This window comes from Neolamprologus brichardi, chromosome 13 (assembly GCF_056152115.1).
Source record: "Neolamprologus brichardi isolate AB-2024 chromosome 13, ASM5615211v1, whole genome shotgun sequence".
NCBI classification, from domain to species: Eukaryota; Metazoa; Chordata; class Actinopteri; order Cichliformes; family Cichlidae; genus Neolamprologus; species Neolamprologus brichardi.
In genome coordinates, this window is record NC_142116.1 from 12,783,703 (window position 1) to 12,803,605 (window position 19,903).

A 19,903-nucleotide genomic window follows, 5' to 3' on the forward strand; every position below is an offset into this window, starting at 1 on the left:
TATGAGATGTGCAACACCTGAAACTACGGATACTGGATGCCTGTGCTGGCATTTCTCCTGTGGTGTTGCTATCAGTGTGTGAAGAGTGGGAGAAGAGGGTTGCATTGACAATCCAACACAATGGGCAGCACATTGAACACATTTTATAAGTGGTCAGAAACTTGTAAATAACTCATGAAAGAATAAAGTTACGTTGAAACCAAGCACACCATTGTTTTCCTTGTGATATTAACAATAACTTTGATGTGTCACATGGCCCTCTTCCTATTGAAAAAACAAAAGTTGTATCCAAGATGGCCGACTTCTAAATGGCCACCATGGTCACCACCCATCTTGAGGAGTTTGCCCCCTCACATATACTAATGTGCCACAAACAGGACTTTAATATCACCAACCATTCCCATGTTATTACGGTGTATCCATATAAATGGCCCACCCTGTACTGTTAATTTTGCTGTGCCCAACACCACTCATTGACAGCACAGAGCAGAATGAATGTAACTATAGATTTACTTGAGTAGTTTACTAGAGTATAGATGTAATGTAGTATATTTAGGTTTTCTCATGGTATGAATGGAAATATTGTACTTTGTACTTTAACAAATGAGACAAATTACCTTATTATAGATCAAGCTACCCAGGAAGTCATTAAAAAGCCATCAACATCAAGTGCCATTCTACATAGTGAATATATTAACTTTAGATAAGGTTATACAAGTTGTGCACTGCTAGTAGATTTATAACTCAAGTAAACAAGCTTTTTTTTAAGAAAAGAAATTCAACTTTGTAAAACAAATAACCAAAACAGTGTTAGTTATGTGCAACTCATGTGCGGCATTTCTTTTCATGTATTAATCCTATCCTTGATAAGACAAAACACAACACATGAGCCTGACATCATTTTAGATCATTTACATTTTTTTACACTTATTTTCTATTAAATTATCTGACAAAACACTGATGTCATCATGTTCTTGTCCCTGTCATTATAACCCTATTAAAACAATCTGGAAATGTCCCTGATGAGGAATTTCCCCTAAGGAATCCCATACTTGAACATGTTATAGGTAATGTGTTTATTTGTATAAAAGCAAAAAGAGAGTGAGAGACATGCTGTCTCCTCCTAAGAAAGTCAAGTGAAATGACATTGTCTTGCCAAAAGAGGTATCAGATGAAACAAACTGCTTATGTGTCATTCTAGAGGTCATAGACAAACCGTGGATGTATTTCGTTGATTTAGAGGGCCTGTTGTCATGAACCAGTTTCCAAAAATAGAGTGTATCTTTTCTGCGTGTATTCATTTGTATATTAAATATATAATACCAGAAGCAGATAGATAGATAGATAGATAGATAGATAGATAGATAGATAGATAGATAGATAGATAGATAGATAGATAGATAGATAGACTATTCAAATCCTAGGAAACAGTTTGAATGTGAGCATATATAATTGATAATTACAAATGTGTGTCACAGTTTGTGGTTCTGCAGCTGGAGGCTGATGAAAAGCTGATCAAAACCGTGACTCCCACTGTGTTGAAATTGTTTGCTTCACCCAGCTAAAGAATAGCGATCAAGCTTAGCTTAAACATTCTCTGAGAACACTTTCAAACGTTTATCTAGGTGGTGTATAAAAATCATGTGGTATTCTCTTACTTGAGAGCTTCTGTCCAGTTGTAAATTACCATGATGATGTCTAAATTAAGCAACAAAAAAAGAAAAAGACACATCACTTTAAGGAGGGGATGCTCACCAGGACGCCTGGACATCTGTCACTACAGAGTGAAGTGGACATGAAATACTTCTAAAAGTTTAATTACAAGCTACATCAGGAGAACTCCAGACCTGCTGTGCCAACATTTCAATATTTCTCTCAGATATTAATGTTTACACCCAGCGTGCCCTCAACTACAGGTTCAGCTTTTTTTTTACTTTTCCCACTTTCTGGTTCCTCAGACCACCTAAAGTCATCCCCCGGGAATCAAATTTGTTAATCTAATGGTGGGTTGAATCACCTAGACAGCAGTTTCCAAGGAATCCATTTTTATAAAAGACTAAAAAAAAAAAGACGGAAAAAGGAAAAAAAATCATGGGGCCATTTTATGAAAAATGAACTTTTTCATAAAATGAACTCTCTTTTTGCTGCCTTTTTATGTAGTGTACCACATAAAGATGACATGTGTTAAAGGCTATACACTCACACAGAGAGAACTCTCATTCATTGCTAACATTTCCTTTAACTCCAAGGAAGGTCCACAAAAACATAACTTAAAAGATATTTCATTTCTGAAAATGGATGCATATTCTATTGAAACGGGATATTAGGCTTGTACATAATGTGATCTTTGGCTGGGTTTTGTTCCAAAATAACCTGGGGAGGGCACCTTTGTCATCATGGCTGCAATAGTAAACGTGCACTATGGATCACTTACGGTAAAAAAATCTTTACATTTCAAAGATTACACCGACAGTCAGCACAGAAGCAAATTACTGAGTCCGTGTCTAAAGCACATCTTATCCAGAAATAACTCTAGGTGTTGTTGATTACATTGTTTTTTTTTACTAGCAGACCTGAATGTAAACACATTTTCACTGTACAAGAAATGATGCAGTCAATAATGAATGCCTTCAATATTGCACAGTTGCTATCCTCCTCGATCAGTTCCTGAATGCTAATTAGCACCTGCATTATCTTTTAATATTTAGTGCCTCCATAGTGTAGTGGTTTACACATTCGCCTAACATTTGTCTAACAAGCAAAAGATTCTCCCATGTTTCCTATGGGAGGAAACATAAATCCCTTCTGATGTGAAAATCTGTCAAATCAAAAACATGTGGAGCTACCTGCTGAGGTGACCCCTTGTGAATAAGGGAGCAGCTGGAAGCAGCTCTGTTGTCTTTTTAAATTGTGTGGTTATTCAAGTCCTTCTAAGTACTTCAAGTTTGGACCTGTAATGTTAAAATATTCAAATTAATGCAGGATTCTCCAACAAAAAATGAATGCAATGATAAAGCAGGTAAACATTCACTCAGTACATTTGTCTCACACTGTAAAAATACCTTTACTACCCAAACCACTTATGAAAAAGTAGTCCAAGCTACATAATTGTTGATGTTATTCTTGTTTTTAATTTAAATAATTCTGCTCCTAGTCCTAACTGTAGCTTTCAGCTAAATTTCCTCAGACCAATAATGGGGTCAGATCAAACACACTGTAGTTAAGCAATAACATCAATGCATCTGGCTCTCTGGCGGGAGTAAAATGAGGAAAAATCTATGCCCCGTAGCTCAAAACATTTATTTCTTAGCATTTCCTCAAACTGTGTGAAGAATGAACTCTTTCAGATGCGGATTAATGATGCTTTTGTGATAATATTAGGCTGCTGTTGTTGTCCTGAGCTCCAATAAGGCAGATTCTGCCCACTGAAGGTTAAGCAAAACATTAGGAAGAATGAAGATTAACATAATGGTGAAGAAGTATGATAATAGGGAAATCCAACTCGCTGATTATTAAATTTGTGCTGAATAACTAATGGTTTTAAATTAGACCTCATATGCAAGAACCGAAGGTCAGTTAATTAAAGCTGCACCCACCTTACCTGAAATAAGCAGAAACTAGACTTCAGTACACAAAGTACACATGTGGTAGGTTTCTGTTACTTACACGTTCACAGCATTTTACACGCGGCTTCACTTCACTCACAGCAAAGCAGACACATCAAATCATATATTTGAACGATCCACTGAAAGGTTTGAGCTATCAATTGTACATAGCCTATAGCATTTCAGCGTTTCTTTCAGCGTTTTACCTTATCTCTCAATATTGTAATTGAAATCATTATTTGAAAAGGTGATTTTCTCTTCCTGGTGCCCCCGAGGTGTGTTCAGCATTAATTAAAGTGGATGTCTCAGGTGTCCGTCATCGAACTGAGCTCGGCTATTCCTACCGCAACATCTTATAGCGAGGCACGAGTTGCTGCATAACACGTCTGCACAGCAGCTACACTTTTTTTCACCCCTTCTCTTTTATTTTTAGATGATCACATTTTCATTATGTACATTGAATTACTGGATGCAAAAAAAAGAGGTTATTTTTCTATGGCAACCGTGTGTGACTTTTGCCATATACAGATACTGTTGCTGCCACCCAACACTTTGCAGCACTGAAGGCAGATGTTATCTTTTAGTTTGAGCAGAAGGTTTTAGACAATGTTCTGTGCATGAGTATATCCTGACTGTCTTTGCTCCCTTTTTAAAGCTATTATGAGGACTGGAGTAATAAGGACAGTTGTGAAAGTAAACCAGACATCAACATGGAAAAGACTAATTTCAGAGATGCCCTATACAGTGCTCTCTTCTTCTTCTGCTGAATTCTATTTAATTAAAAACACAGACTAATCCAGCAACATAGATAGCTGTCACCTCTTTCCTTTGTGTGCTTCTCACACTGCCGGCTCACAAGTTCCCATCATAAAGGCAGGAGCTCAGGGAGCATAACGCAGTTTGTATTCAGTCTGTGTGACAGGCGGCAAAGCAGCAATCTTGTCTGTCGAAAGACAATGATTCCACTCAGCTGCCATGTTGTGCACACAAATGTGCTATACGACATCAGTCCCGAAATCTGTCACCTTGCAGTGAAATTTAAAGTCAGCGAACAAGTCTAAAAGATCCTCCGCAGATATTGTTTTTTTAATGCACAATTTATTTTTGCTCTCTTTCACACAAAGTTGGCTTGTACTTACCACAGTTTTCCTTTTTCTGAGACATCTACAAGTTTTTTTTTCTTACACTTCCTATTCCTACCGTGGCTTCAACAATGCGTAAAGAAAACAAGACTTGCAGCTCAGGGTTTAATGATTAGTTGGCTACTGGTTTATCCACGGAAAATGACTTTCTCCCTGTGACACAACTGCTTGTTTCATTTATATGAGCTAAAATCAAATGACCCCTGGGTTTGGGAGATTTTTTTGAGATCAAGCAAGTAATTTCAGAATGTCACCTTAGACTAAGATATTGGAATGGCCTCTTTTCACTGTTTTCTGATTAAAACATTTTTGAATAATATGACAAAGTAATCAGTAAACGTAATAAATCTGCTAAATTGGTGATGCTGAGGATAACTTTTTAGCATTATCTATCACAGAGACATTACAAGCAAAACAAAAGCTAACTGCAGGAACTGCTTATCCACATCTGAACTAAGCAGATATGTCAGGCATTATGATCACTGCATAATTACTGTGAACTCGACAAAGGCAGAACAAGCACAGAAACACACATGTGTAAACTTGTGGAAGTGTCAATCACACACACACACTCGTACTTAGAGAAAAAAGAGACCATTTTTTTCCCATTTTTAAAATAGGTGTTCTGTATTGAAACAGTTGGACTTTGCTTGAGGTTTTCATTACAGTCGAAAGTTGAGGTTTTTATCCAGTGTTCTCTGTGATTGAAATTCTCAGTCAGCCATCAATCTGCATTATAGACTGGTTTCCCCTTGTCTGGTGGGGGCTAACTGAAACAGATTGAGACAGCTCTTGCTCACTGCATCACTAATGGCTGGCAATGAAAGACGTCTCTGTGCAGTTGACCCGTATGTGGAACAGGATCACGTCGCAGCTCAGAGCGATGGGGAGAACGCAGCTCAATATAGGGAGTCTCTTCGGCATCACTCACCAGTCAACAGCATCCTCATCCTATTGACTAAATGTTGCCCAGAAATAGAATCTAATCACAGAGTTTGGACAGGCTCTAGTTCTCCTAATGGTCCACCATTAGCTGACTGGAACAAAGCCCAAAGTATAGAGAAATATAACAATATATTTTTGCTGTATGCACTGCATGGCAATAATGGGATCGTTATTATTGCCGTGACACCTGCGCACTCTTCTGCACTTATACTCAACAGCAGAGATCAGAGATGTAGCAAGACTGATTACTCACTCACCTCTTCTTTGAATTCTTCTCATTATTTCCTGTTATTCAAGCCTCCATTAACCCCAAGAAAAGGCCACAGAAAACAGCAGGTAAAATTTGGGGAATATGCATTTTCTCCATTCAGCTGTATTGAATGGATAATACAGGAGCAAAGCGTAAGTGAAACTATTTCCAGCCCATTTTGCAGGCAGGCCACAGCCGGGACTTTACCTGCATGACATAATTGACAGTGAACACAGGCAATCTTGTTAATTGATTACTCAGACCTGCTAATGGAAAATGCAAAGCCTCATTGTATCTTCCATAAAGCTCCTGTCAGTAACATTTCCTCACAAAGACTGCCAGTGGCAGACCCACTAATGTTTCCAGACTTCCCCCGCAGGGACCCCATACATCACCTTTCAGGCTGTTTTGATTCTGTGCATAATTACCAAGATATAAGATGATTATTAAATTAAATGTTTTATAATGACATACTATTTGTCACACTGTTGATCAGAAATAAACTTAAGTTACACCCAGCCCCTATGCTTGTTTTTATTATTTTGTTGTTCCTTCCTTCTTCTTCTTCATCTTTTTTTTTTTGTTTTAATCCAGGTTGAGATGATGATGCGGGGTATCGGCCCCGCTCCCCTCTTGTGCAGGATTCAGCCTCCAGCTCCTCCTCTGATGCATCGTTTGCATCAGTACTTGGGAGCACTTGTCCGCGCGCTGCTGCACCTCCTCACAGTACATTCAACCACTTTACCAGGTGATGACAGACACTCGCTCAAGACTAAAAAAATGATATGTTTTTAAGTAGGAATCAACGTAGAATGGAGACGCGCCTCGGTCACTGCCTTTTTATCATTTTCTCTGAGTGGATTTGGATCTTTACCCTAACTTCCATCCTGGGCGGAACAAAAGCGGAGGTAAGGTGCATTCCGTCTTGCCAGCTGCCGCTCATTTCCGCAGCATTTCCCCGGGAACTCTCGGCGCTGGATTTGACAAATTTTGGAGAGGCAACAGCTGAAGAGTTTCTTAGATTTACCGAGGGGTCGGTCACCCCCCAAAACGAAAGGCACTACGATGCAGAACTGACCGCGAGCGAAGAAAGTTCGTCCAAAGTACAGCCACGGTTTGGGGGAAATATCTCAAGTTCTCTGCATAAAGGCGCCCCAAGCAGTAACCAGAAACTTTCCCAATCTGAAGTGTCTTCACGCGTGTCCTCCCCCTTTCTCAGCAATGTAACCGAGAATAACACAGACGATGGGGGAAATAAAATTGGTGATGTGACGGAAAACGAGGACAGGAATGTGACCAGTTGGAGACGTAGCGCGAGGAGCACAGAGACTTGGTCCGGATTCAGACCCGAGGGCGGGGAGGATGCTTCGGTTTCGGACCAGGAGGAGTTTCACCTCACAAGTTCGACATTTGCGCTCACCGAGGACACGGCTCATAACCAGGCGATGGTGCACTGGTCCGGACAAAACAGTAGCGTAAGTAGTTAATGTGCTCCAGATTTACGCACGGACCTCTTTTTGACGCAGTGTGGTCATCATTCATCCACAGGTCTTACGTGGCAGTAAGACTCATTCAGATGTTTCATTTAGAGCACGAGTAACGCGATAAAAGATTAAAACTGAGAGCTTGCAGAATTTAAAGGAATCAGTCTCTGCCTTTCAACCTCTCCCTTGCTCTCCCTCTCTCTTTTTCTGTCTGTCTCGCGCACGCGCACATACACGTGCACGCACACCCTATTCATGCTGTTGTTTATTGATCGGCTGACTTGGCAGATATGGTAAAGAAAAAGAAACTAATGTTCTGCACGCATAGATTAAGGGGATTATGCCCCATTTGCTCTTTTGTGCGTGTTTCTCCCATTTAGTCACTCACAGAAGCTCATTTTGCTTTTCCCCGTTTTGGTCAGTCACTCATTTCTAAGTTCTCTGCATACATATGATTTCCAAGATTAAATAAATAAAACTATAATTCGCCTACCACCCATTATATAAGAATGGCTCAGATAAAGTATAGGATGAAAGTTATAATAGCGTAATAATTAAGAATCAATATAATTGCAATCTTGCAAAGAACCTAAACCTGGAGTCCTTTAGACTAAAAGACAAATTAAGGATAAATGAAGCATGAAATAACATCATAATACAATGACATGCTAAAATAAGGACTTGGAGACAAATGGATTTACAGGTTGAAAGATAAGAGAATGCTCAGTGGGGGTTATTCCCTGATATCCAGAGGGACATACTTTCTACAGTTTGGACAGATCCAATTTTCTTGGGTCTGATTGTGGTTCTGAACTTCAAACAACCTACATGGAGGATGCGAGTAAACGTAAAGACACTTAAAACAACAGGGAGCCTTGAGGATGGAAGCTGGTGAAACATATATATATAGACAAACAAGTTATTTAATATATGTAAAATATATATGGAGCTATACCGAGTTCAGCTAAAACCAGAATCACTCAGTGTTCTCTTCTTCTTGTTTTGGTCAATATCACAAGCACACGAATTTGAATGATTTGTAATTGACAAATAAAATTCTCAGCAAGACCACTGAAATACACAGTAGGCTTGTCTAGTCTACTGAGAATTAAGCACAAACTGGGTTTTTGATATGGCAATATTACTCAGCTGAGAGAATTCCTATTTTATGGTGTAATATAATGCTATGATCAAAGTCCAACACACTCTCACTAATGTCTTTTGCTTAGGCTTGAACTGTGGAAGCAGAGAGCTAAGATTTTTTGACAGTACATCTCTTGTGGCCCTGAGGCAAAGCAGAAGTATTTTTACCTTGCTTGTCTTTCATGCGTCTCACAAAGTTATTACTCATCAGACTTATCGTATCATTTGGCTGCACAGGTGTGCATAATTCTGTGTCATCAGCATAGCTGTGGAAAGTTCCTATTTGAATACATTACCTCAGTATTGCTCTGCTTTGACTTTAGGGCAGTTACACCTATTGGCTTTTTTGCTCATAGTTCTGATAAGGATCCTCTGTCCTCTGTACATTATGTACACTAGTTAGGATGCCAGAGCCAACTGGTGGTTAGCCGAGTTTAGCAGTAAGCCTGGAAACGGGGGAAACTGCTTCCCCAGCTTATCCAAAAAGTAACTGGTATGATACATCTTGTCTACAACAACAGCAGAATTTTTTTGCTTTGTGGGGTGACTAGAATGATTTCTTAACAGTTTTCTCCCAGTTTGTATTCATTATGCTAAGCTATAAGCCTCACAGCACACAGTTTTCTACCTCTTGCCAGGAAAGTAAATAAGCTTATCATCCATAATGCAGTATAGTTACAGTATAAGATGGGAAGTATCTTGGGGTACCAAAGATCCAAAAGTCATAAAGTAATAAAAAGTGATTAAAGTGCTTTTTTGTGTATTTTTGTCGGCTTTTAATTAATAGTATTAGTTATACTCCAAAACCTATTATTGTATTAAGTCATTTTCAGCAGGATTTGGCACTATCGTCTTCACAGTTGCATGGCGAACTTTCTGCTTCAACAAATTTCCCCCTTATGCAGAATCTCACCTTGCCTACTCACAGTCTAATGTGTTTGTTTGTGTGTGTGTGCTACTTGCCACACCCTCTCCCCTTCTTTCTCTCTTTCTCCATGTGTGTAAGTGGAGGCCAGGTGGTCAGTAAGAAAACGTGTACATTTTCCAGCTGGTCTACTTTTTAAAATAAATCTATTTAAAGCAGTAATCTATTTCAAAATGAAGCGAGTTGCCTTGTCCTAATTAAACATCTTTGCTTAATCTATTAACACTTACAGTTTAGTCATAAGGGCTTTAATCAGATTCCCTGGAAACAAGAAGACATTCAGTATCACACATCACAGGCCTAAGCAGCCTTGTCTCACAGGCTGAATAACACATTTTGTATTATTGACTGTCATACAAAGAAAGAAGAACTGTTTAGGGACCCATGTAACTCAGTTTGTATGGGAACCTGCTTTGAGAATTTACACAGTTATCACATTATATTTGTCCTCCATGACATTTTAGTTTTAGCAGTGCTCAAAAATGTAGATATTTGTTTGTTGTGCTTGCTTGAAAACTCAGAAATATAATAACTGATGAAGCAATACATCTAAAGAAATCCAGTCAGTTTGTACGGTTTGTGACACACATCGTCCGAGCTTGATGTCGACATGCCTTGATATCTAGTTTTTCTGTCCAGCTCAGGCAGATGCTTTGCTACTTATTTGCTGAAGCCTAGTTGATGGATGGTGCCATTCATTTATCATTTGTCCAATTATCACGGTTCACAAACGAAGCTGCAACATCCTTTCAGCTTTTCAATCAACACAAAAAAACAGGCAAAATCAAAAGTAGTGCTCAGTCCACGCTGCTAATTCATGTGGTTGTTGTCTGTCACATTTAGCATTTCAATACCAAGGCTGCCTTCATTAGAGTTGAACAATTTAACTGTAGCGGTTAATTAGCAAGCTTCAAGGACTCTATTAAGAAGAAGAAACTGCAATGAATTGAGATATATTTGAATGTTTGCTTCACGCTGAATTGTAGTGTAGCATTAAATAACTTTCAATGGTTTACCTGCATTAGATTATTTCAATAAACTCTTCAGCACTGGGTTTTTGAGTGGAGCCAAGGGCACAATGTGTTTTGCAGGAGGAATTATAACAGCTTAAATATCCACAGGTGGATAGTGTTTGATAAACCATATTTGCGTTAGACTTTGTCGCTCTTTACTTGAACAAACGAGGTGTGTGTATCTCCAACAGGCTGCTTCTTATAGTCTGCTTGCATCTTTTTCAGTGCACTGGGTCTCTTCCAACACGTCCTCCGGATAAACAATTGTGATCAATCTGTTGTTTCAGCCATCATAGCACAAGTCATCACCATTCCTGGCTTGAGACAGGCACGCTGGAGTAAGACTGTTATCTAATTTTCAGAATTTGCTTTAAAACAGAGCCTTTTAAAACATTAAACACATATTTCAAAGTTTCATTTCGTAGGTTATAAGGGTGCCTAAAGGTAGCGACTCTCTCATTTGACAGCTGTTTTCCAGGGGAGGACTGTCTCTTCTCCTCTGCTTAGTAAAATAGAAAAAGCATCTTAGCTGAGAGCTTAGACTGAATTTTGGAATCTACAGTATGGATGGAAAAATTGTGGGTAAGGCTTACAGCAAATATTTCAGTTCACTGGCTTATAGAACATGTATAAATTGGCCAAAACGTATACATCCACAGAGCACAGGTAAACCAGCAATATATAAGGTAAATCAATGAAAACTTGCAGTTTTAGTCACACAATATAAAATACTTATTTTAAAAACATGCTTGCTGTAATCTATAATGGATTTTTTTATGGCAGCCATGTGGAAAATCAGACTGGAATTTTGGTGAGCAGTGTTGGTAAAAGTGCAAGACAGGTGACCAGAAGTTAATCAGGTAAATAATCGGGCATCGTGAGTCCCCATCAACTAAACATTTATCTTCAAATGATGTGGAAAAATCACAAAAACAGTGTGACAGAGGCAGCACTGCAAATAACTTCTGCAGAATATTGCAGGATCGGGCTGTGTGGGTCGCACCCAATTTATCTGAACAAACGATGTGTTAGTTTAATGTTGAACGTTGTAATTTAGAGGGTATGATGTTCAGGTTGCGTGTTGTCCTTGTGTTCGAATGGCTTCATTCAAGTGCTCTAGTTTCCTCCCACAGTCCAAAGACTAGCAAGGTGAATCGGAAAGTCTAAATTGCCTGCAGGTGTGAAAGTGCTTGTCATTCCGTTTCCCCTGTGAGGCTGTCAAACCTGTCCCAGGTCTTACCCAGGTTACGCTGGGATACGATCCAGCATCACATGACCTTGAAAACATCTGTTCCGTTTTATTTTCACTTTATCCAGCTGCTACACAGAAGAAGAAGAATGCAGGATGCACATTGTGTTATTTGTTTTGTGAAGGAAAAAGTTAAAAGCAGAAAATTATTGATAGTGTTAGTAGAAAAAACATTTTTTCCCCACCCTTCCATATTTTCAAGGTCAGGATATGGAAGAGTGCTACGACGTCCAGGAAAATTCTCAAACATTTTTGTCCAAAAGTATGCTTAAATTACTAGTAGATAGATAGAGAGGCTCCTAATACATCTCCCAGTCCTTGAGCTTTTTGGGGGTTAAGACATTTAACGTGGTTCACAACTATTTTAGCATGGTCAAGCTTGAAGCCTTCTGTGCATGTAGTGTTGAATTTCTCTGTGCTTCTCTGCTTTGAGCAACCTCCAGGAGAAGCTTCGCAGTTCATGACAATCCATATTTTCAGCTTTCCCACTTTTGTGGAGGGCATCCTCCTCTTCATAGATCACGTTCTTGATAGCTTGGTGCGCAGCTTCTCCTCATCTGCCTCATTGAGTTTTTGGTGAATTGTCTCATCCGCTACTGCGAAACTGGAGGCTGGCCAGGTATGCAGTCAGTCACCAGTTTCATCCGAGTTTTTAGTCGTTTCTATGACTCACTGACTGAATCACAGATAAAATTTTGTCATTCTCCAGTTCCACTTTATGACTGTCTTCTGTGCCCTTGAAAGTCAATATGGGTAAGCATCACTACAGTATCTTTTTAACTGTAATGTTGCTGAGCTGAGTCTTTGTGTTTGTTAGGTTTGGGCTATAAGAATGATGAGATGGCCATTTGTGTATTCACAGTCAATACAAACATCTGTCCTATAATTCACTTTTATATGTATATAAATCTCTGCTGTTACATGAAAAGCATGAGTCTACCGCACCCCAACTACATAAAACTGAAAACGGAAGATAAGATTTAGGTTTACAGATACATTTAAGTTTGCCAGCACCTGTTTTTTTGAGGATAAATTATCAGTTAAAGATGTGGTTTCAGTTATACTACCAGTGTGAATAAAATGATGTGATTTCCCAAGATAATTAAGGAATCAAAAGCAAAATGTTGATGTTAGAGCACTATGGAGGCATGTAAATTAATACATCAAAATTAAGGCTGGAAACTTCATGCTAATAAAACAAACAAATAAATCTTGAGGGTGCTGAAAAACGTGAAAGTCATATCTCTTTCCTTTCTAACTTCCAGGCCTCTTCTTCTCTGTTTTCCCATATATACCATCATCCCGGAGCCACAGTGAGAATACTGTGTTTGCCCAAAGTGTGATATTTTCAGTACAAAGCTGGCCTTACTCAAAGAAAATGCTAATGTATCAGCACCAGGAATATGCAGGATAAAATTGGATGAAATAAGCAGTATATGGTTAAAAAAACTGCTGTGTGGACCTGAAAAAACAGTCAAAAATAAGTCAGACATGCAAAGTGTTGGAAGGAAAGTAAATAATCATATTTACCAAGATGTTGCATTTTTGGTTTGTAAGGAGAGGAAAGGCACAGCAAACATACAATATCCCATGTTTTTAAGAAAATGAGCACACGGGTCAGAAAAAATTCAGAGGTCTTTGGACCTTATCCAAAATTAGCTCATCATTAATAAATGTAATAAAGCAAAAATAATGCTGTCATTATTGCTTTCTTTAAATCTATACTCATATAAGTCAATGCTAAATTAAATCTTAATGAATAAACAGTGACATGAAAGGGATTTATGACTTCACATCTCCCTGTTGATCAGTTTGACACAATTTCCTGTCCCATTTCTATCAAATGCCACACTGAAGTAATTACAAAAGAAAGTGCAGCTTTCTCTGCAGCAAACTCTAATCTGGATCATATTGCTGCTGTTTTGCCATTTTTATTTGTGCTGGGTTCAAAAACTAGTCCGGTCATTAACACCTTTCCACTATTTTATCCCGCCTATGTAAATTCTGTCTCTTCAGCAAAGCATCACAAACAGCAAACAGCCTGTTGACATGCTCAGACATCCTCAGACAGCCCACTGACCGACGCAGCCAGAATGGACCTCCACCAGCTCTGCTCACTCCTGGCTGGGATGTGGAGCCCGAGGGGCTTGGTGTAACGTTTCGGGAAGGGAAACATCACACACATAAATAAATTCATGAAATACATAATGATAGGAATCGCAACACCATGACTTAGCATAAGACAACCGAAGACAACAAATTCATTTTTCCTGACAATTTATGGCTGTAGTACTGCCTGTACTGCATGGATAAACAGAAAGACTGATTTTTTAAAGCTCAGCACTGCACAGAAACTACTGGCAGGATGAGTTCAGCTCTGCCGAGCCACCAAGCCTTCCTGTGGTGAGGTTCTCTTACGCCTTGAAATCCTGCTGAGTGTGTTTTTTTTTATTGGCAAGCTGCGTTCCCCTCCTGGGTTTCCTTTCTTCTGCACCGAGTGTGGTCTAACAGAGCAGAAATTCCAAATTCAAATCAGGTAACGATCTTATTCTAGACAAGGATAAAGTTAATTTGCCGGGAACAATGCATAATGAGATCTCACCTCTTTCTTTGTTATTTTTTTTCCTTTTTTTTTTTGTCACAGACACATCTTTTTGTTTGCACTTCTTTGTGTTTGCTTAAATACAACTTATGCTGTGCAGGTCCATGCCATTGTTACGTGTGCTCTGGCTGTTTCCACTGTGACTCAGTGTTGTTTCATGAGCAGCTGCTAAAGCTTCAGAATAATTGGAGTACCAGTTGGTAAGCAAAGAGTTGGCCTATTCATTTGCACAGATATCTTCACAATTAATGTTAAAATTACTGCTATATTGTTGAAGTGCTATTTGAGTTGTCGGCTGCTCGGTGTGCCTCAGTGCCTCAGTGCTCCAGCTCAAACACTCTGCCAGTTGGTTGCTGCTGTCAATATTCTTTTGTCGACCATTGCTCAGTTTGCACCTCATTTTGTGGTTCAGAACACTTTCATTTTACAGTGGCCACCTGCATTACTTGTTCATATACCATCTGGCTGCTTCAAGAAAAGCCTTATAATCAAAACCATAACTTTGATTTGCTCACTCGAGCTCTCCGTTTTGGATTTACAGTGATGCATTTTGGCAAACAGAAGGATCAGCTGTTTTACTTTATTTACGTCAGAGGAAACATATTGAAGTCCAGGGAGCTTTTAGGTTTGTCAACACACTCTCAATTTTTTACTTTTTCACTCAGCACTTCCAAATTTCAAAGTGAGCGCTGAAGATTTAAAGGGAGTTTTGAAAAAAAAAAGAAAAAGACAAATCCTCCTCGCACAGCGGGCGTAACTTTTTGGCTGAGTTGGAAACCTACCCACTTGCTGTCTAATCTTGCTTGCATTGATCAGACCCCCTCCTCGTGCACACTGACTCACAAGCTTAGCATGCTGCTGCAACCCAGCTGCTGAACTAGCCTGGGCGTTCATTTAGGGTGAAGAAGCAAATGATGCGAGAGCGTAAGCTGAAAGAGTAAGGAAGCCGTTTCAGATGACTTGCCAACCGAGCTTCTACTTCGATACAGTTCTGTTGTCTCGGCAAGAGAAGTCCAATAAAGTCACATACTTGCTGCTCTGCTCAAAAGCCGAAGCTGTAATGTGAAGCTGCACTTAAAATGCTGATTATTTGAGGAATAATCAGGAACAGAGTACTGCCATCAGGCACATCATAGATGAACTTTATTTCCGCAAGAATGAAAGTAAAATGTGCATCCTTGTTAAAGCAGAGGTCGGAAAGCCTTTACTTAAATTCCCAAGCAGCACATTTACTCCGATTAACACCTTCTTGTATTTATACATCATTCTCATCAGGACACGGATAGTTTATGTTGTGCAAAGTGCTGTTGAGAAGTTACTTCATAATTTATGATTGCAGTGACCTGCAATCCATGGGAAAGCCAACAGCCCTGACTTCAAACAACGTAGCTCCAGCGCAACATCTGCTCTACGGAAATGTTGCCTTTGTTAATGAAATGATATAAATTGATGTGACAGACAAAAGGCTCTGTACATTGTGTGTCTCACTCAGGTGGTATTGAAGTGTATGACGGCATGCTCTCCTGCAGGCTTTTGTTGCCGCGCAGTGCGTCGTAGGGCAATAAACACCCTAATAAAATTAGACAATGCTTTCTTTTTTGAAGGCGTTAAATGATGCTGTTTAATGTGGTAATTTCATAAAGTGAAGTTTCATAATTTCTGCTGTGCTGCCCCTGGGAGCTTTGAATTTGCTTGCTAAGCTTTGTTTTGTGGATGTCTAGGTGTTCTCACATTTCTTCTCCCAATTAGTTTGCCTTATTTGTGAAAATCAGCGCCACCAGTTGTCACACCTTCAAGCGTCATCATTACACATAATCTTGATGCCCTATGACAACATGCAGTAATTAAATTTGCATAAATCGTGTATTTGTGTTAACGGCAGATCGTATGCTTACTTGTGATGCGGATGTGTTACATTTGAGCATGCAGCAGGGAAAAAAAGCTTCGACAGTGACCACTTTTTGATGTGTAATATTTGTCTTTATTATTAATATTCCAGTGAGTAACTCCTGTAACAACTGCTTTTATGGAATCATCCATCTGTTTAATTGCTGTGGCGAAATGTGATGACAGTTTTATTGATGAGGCGTCTTAATTCCAACAGCTGATAAGGCCTGATCAGCGGGTTGGTTAGAGTAGGAATGAATTGCAGTGTGCAGTCTGTTGCTCATTTCATTTGTCTCAAGTGTTCATCCTTCAGCAACCGAATCCCCACACTGCTTTCTACCACCACACCGCCCCTACCCCTCCGCATACAACGCCTTCATTTCCCACCAGTAATCTCTTCACCCTAAGCTCTTTAAGTCACCATTAAGCCTCCATTCATTCTTATATAATGATCAAATTCATCCCAGGCCATTTACCTTCAAGGTTTAAGATTTACAAAGGATTAAGAGTTGAAAAATCAATTTGCTTGCACTTGGATGTCAAGTAATCCACTTTGGAAACATGCTGGAGTTACTGCAGCCTACTGTTCTATGTGCCACACCTTAGCTGCAGGAGTAGGTTGAGGTTGATTTGCAGTGTAAACATGCGTGGTTTGTCTGGTGGTACACGATCTCGATAAGCACTCTGCAAAAGGTTTTGATTATTATGATTAAATCTGTTATTTAGACGCTCACCTTACACATCACGCGTGATTCATTCACAAATAAAGAAAAGCAAATGCAAGGTTAGTTCAAGATAAATAAATATAACCTTTTAAAATGTTTCTATTAAATCGGGGAATGTAGTTTCCTAGCTTTTTGCAGCTCTTTCAATTTATTGACAGCAAAGTATTTAAATTCAGTTTTTCCAGTGCAGTGTGTGAACAAGAGGTCCAGCTAATGTTTAAATTGTTAACAGTCCTGGGATTGGACATTGTAATTACAGTGTTTAAATTTAATTAAAGAGCATATGCAAGCAGGGAGTTTTTACAGTAGGACTTTGTAAATAAAATCATAGAATGATGCTATCTTTTCTAATCTTGTTCATGTAAAATATATAAAAAATAATCCCCACTGTGATACACACAATCAAGAGGACTTAAGGTAGATGAAGAAGCTTGCATGTAAACAATATCCCCATAGTCAAGCGCAGACAGATTGTTTAATGATTTTACGACTGCTGAATGAGAAGCAAGATTTGTTTATCTGCAAAAATCCAATTTTTGATTTTGGCTGTCTTGGTCCACGTGGGCCTTAAAACTGATTCTAGCATCCAGCCAATGTTGTAAAAGTATTTATAACAACTGCTGATACTTCTTTATCTCCTCCAAGGAGGTTATGTGGTCTATCTGTTACTCAAAAAATAATTCAATTCAATTCAGTTTTATTTGTACCAGCAACAGTCACCTCAAGGCCACTGATGTTGTGCTTATATACAGTTGTATACAGTTGTTGTTGTTTTTTAAAGCTGGTACAAACCAAAATGAACCATTCCACCTACCTACCTGCATAAGTCATAAACCTAAATAGAGTCCATAATGTGAGGGCTTGAGTACATCAAGATCTGCTGCGTTCAGGATCTAGCATGTCAAGTTTGTTTTTCTTTCATTTATCCATCTGTTAATCTATAGGTGCATTTTTATTATATCTATGGGAAAAATTATTCTTAAACATTTGTTTCTTATTCACCCCCTCTCCCCTTTAAAACAAGGGAAAGGACTGAACCAAAGCCAGAGTACAATTTGAACCAAACAGTGAGTTAGAGAGTTGTTTTACCCCCAGGTAGCTGACACCTTTGTTCAAATTGAAAGGTAAAAATGTGCTAAAACAGATTCTTTTACCATTTTCAGAGGATAAATTACCATGTGGCGTATTCATTAAAAGAAGAGCCTTCATCTGGTGGTTTGAAAAAGCAATTTAATAGCTTCTGTGACATGTTAAGCACTTTCTGACACAGACATTCCAACAAAGTGAATATTGTATCACTTTATTGACGTGTTAACTGCAGCCATCAAGTTTCACCTTACTTTCAGCATCACTCAGAATACAGGACTCTTTTCCAGCCAGCAGGAAGGTAGATACACATGACATTTTGCTGTAATCCTGGAGTCTTTCCAAGGAAATGCATAAAGTTAATTGCCATACAGAAGAGGGGGTGGGAGTGTAATTTGTCCTAATTTTCAGACTGCTGCAGGTTGTTTTATTGTGTATGACAGTGTCCATGAGGCTATGACTTTTGGAAGGCATAAAGGCCATTTTATTGGAAGACCATAAATCTCTGCAAGCCAGTCTGGACACAAAGTTATAACAAGCTGTGGGGATTATCTTAGAACTACCTCCCATAAAGAGAATTTTTATACATTCAGCACAAGGTAAGAGCAGAGTCAGAGTTTTCTGTCTCAGCCTATGCATAGGGGGAATACAGTCTGGAAAGAAAGTTAAACCGTGAATTTACAATTTACTGCATTAACGGTGTGGTGTTAGGTAGAGGCAGTGGGCTATTGGTAATATTCATAATATATCAGATAATGGGTTTTTCTCTTGGAGAAACATGAACAGGATGAACTAAATTTGCTGTTTAGAGGTTATATACAGTAATTGCAAATATGACATCTCTGAGAGGATCTTTCATTCAGCTCAGAGTAATTGTGATAAAATATTAACTGATCTGTAGACAGCTAATCAAAGCAAATTATCACTGATTTCAACCCCAGTCATATAATGTCCAAAGTAAACTGCAATCGCATAATAACACAATAATAACACAATAATAACAATAACAATATGTACTTGAAAAAAAGTCCAGAATTTGTTGAAAACATAACTACTGTACATGCATTTTGTAGTTTTTTAAAAATCTGTACACCACAGTGGATTTTAATTAAAACAATTGATATGTAACCAAAATGCAGATTTTCAGCTTGATTTGGGTTTTTTTTGTTAACGAATCGCAGCCATTTGAATACTTAGTCTTCCATTTATAGGGATATAATAATAGGGATGGATGACGGCCTGTCTAATGCTATGTTTCCTCCTTGAGATGCTCTGCCAGGCCTATACTGCAGCCACCTTCAGTTAATGCTTGTTTGTGGCTCTGTCTGTTTTGTACATAATAACTGAAAGCATTCTCTACTGGGTTGAGATCAGGTGACTGACTCGGCTATTGAAAAATGGCCTTGAGAAACTCTTGGGTTGCTTTGTAGTATGCTACGGGTCATTATCCGTTTGCACTGTGAAGCACTGCCTGATCAGTTTTGCACTATTTTTCACGATTCATCTTGGTGCTTCTATCAGCAGTCACATCAATAAACACGAGCAGTCCAGTTTCATATGCCCATGCCATAACGTTACCATGATCCACCAAATGATGTGGTATGCTTCAGAACAGGAGCTGCTGCTCTCTTCTTCTCTATACTTCTCTTCCCATCATTCTAGTAAAAGTTCATCTTGGTTTCATTTGTCCACATATGTTTTTCAGATCTGTGCCTGCTCTTTTAGGTGTTTTCTCAGAAAATCCAATCTGGCCTTCCTGTTCCTGAGTGTAACCAGTGGTTTGCACTTTGATTGTCTAAATCATCTGTATGCCCATTTTTGAAGGCAGGTCTTGATTGTAAATCTTG

At 38.9% G+C, this 19,903-nt stretch overlaps 1 protein-coding gene across 1 annotated transcript in view; it reads left to right on the forward strand.

Annotated features, from left to right (window-relative positions):
- The first annotated feature begins 6,644 nt into the window (after positions 1 to 6,644).
- The window catches only part of LOC102788577 (VPS10 domain-containing receptor SorCS1-like), a 48,885-nt gene continuing 35,626 nt past the window's right edge, over positions 6,645 to 19,903 (forward strand). The window contains exon 1 of the mRNA XM_006783744.2: positions 6,645 to 7,417. Coding sequence (XP_006783807.2) covers positions 6,728 to 7,417 — 690 coding nt within the window. The 5' untranslated portion in view covers positions 6,645 to 6,727. The remainder of the gene's footprint in view (positions 7,418 to 19,903) is intronic.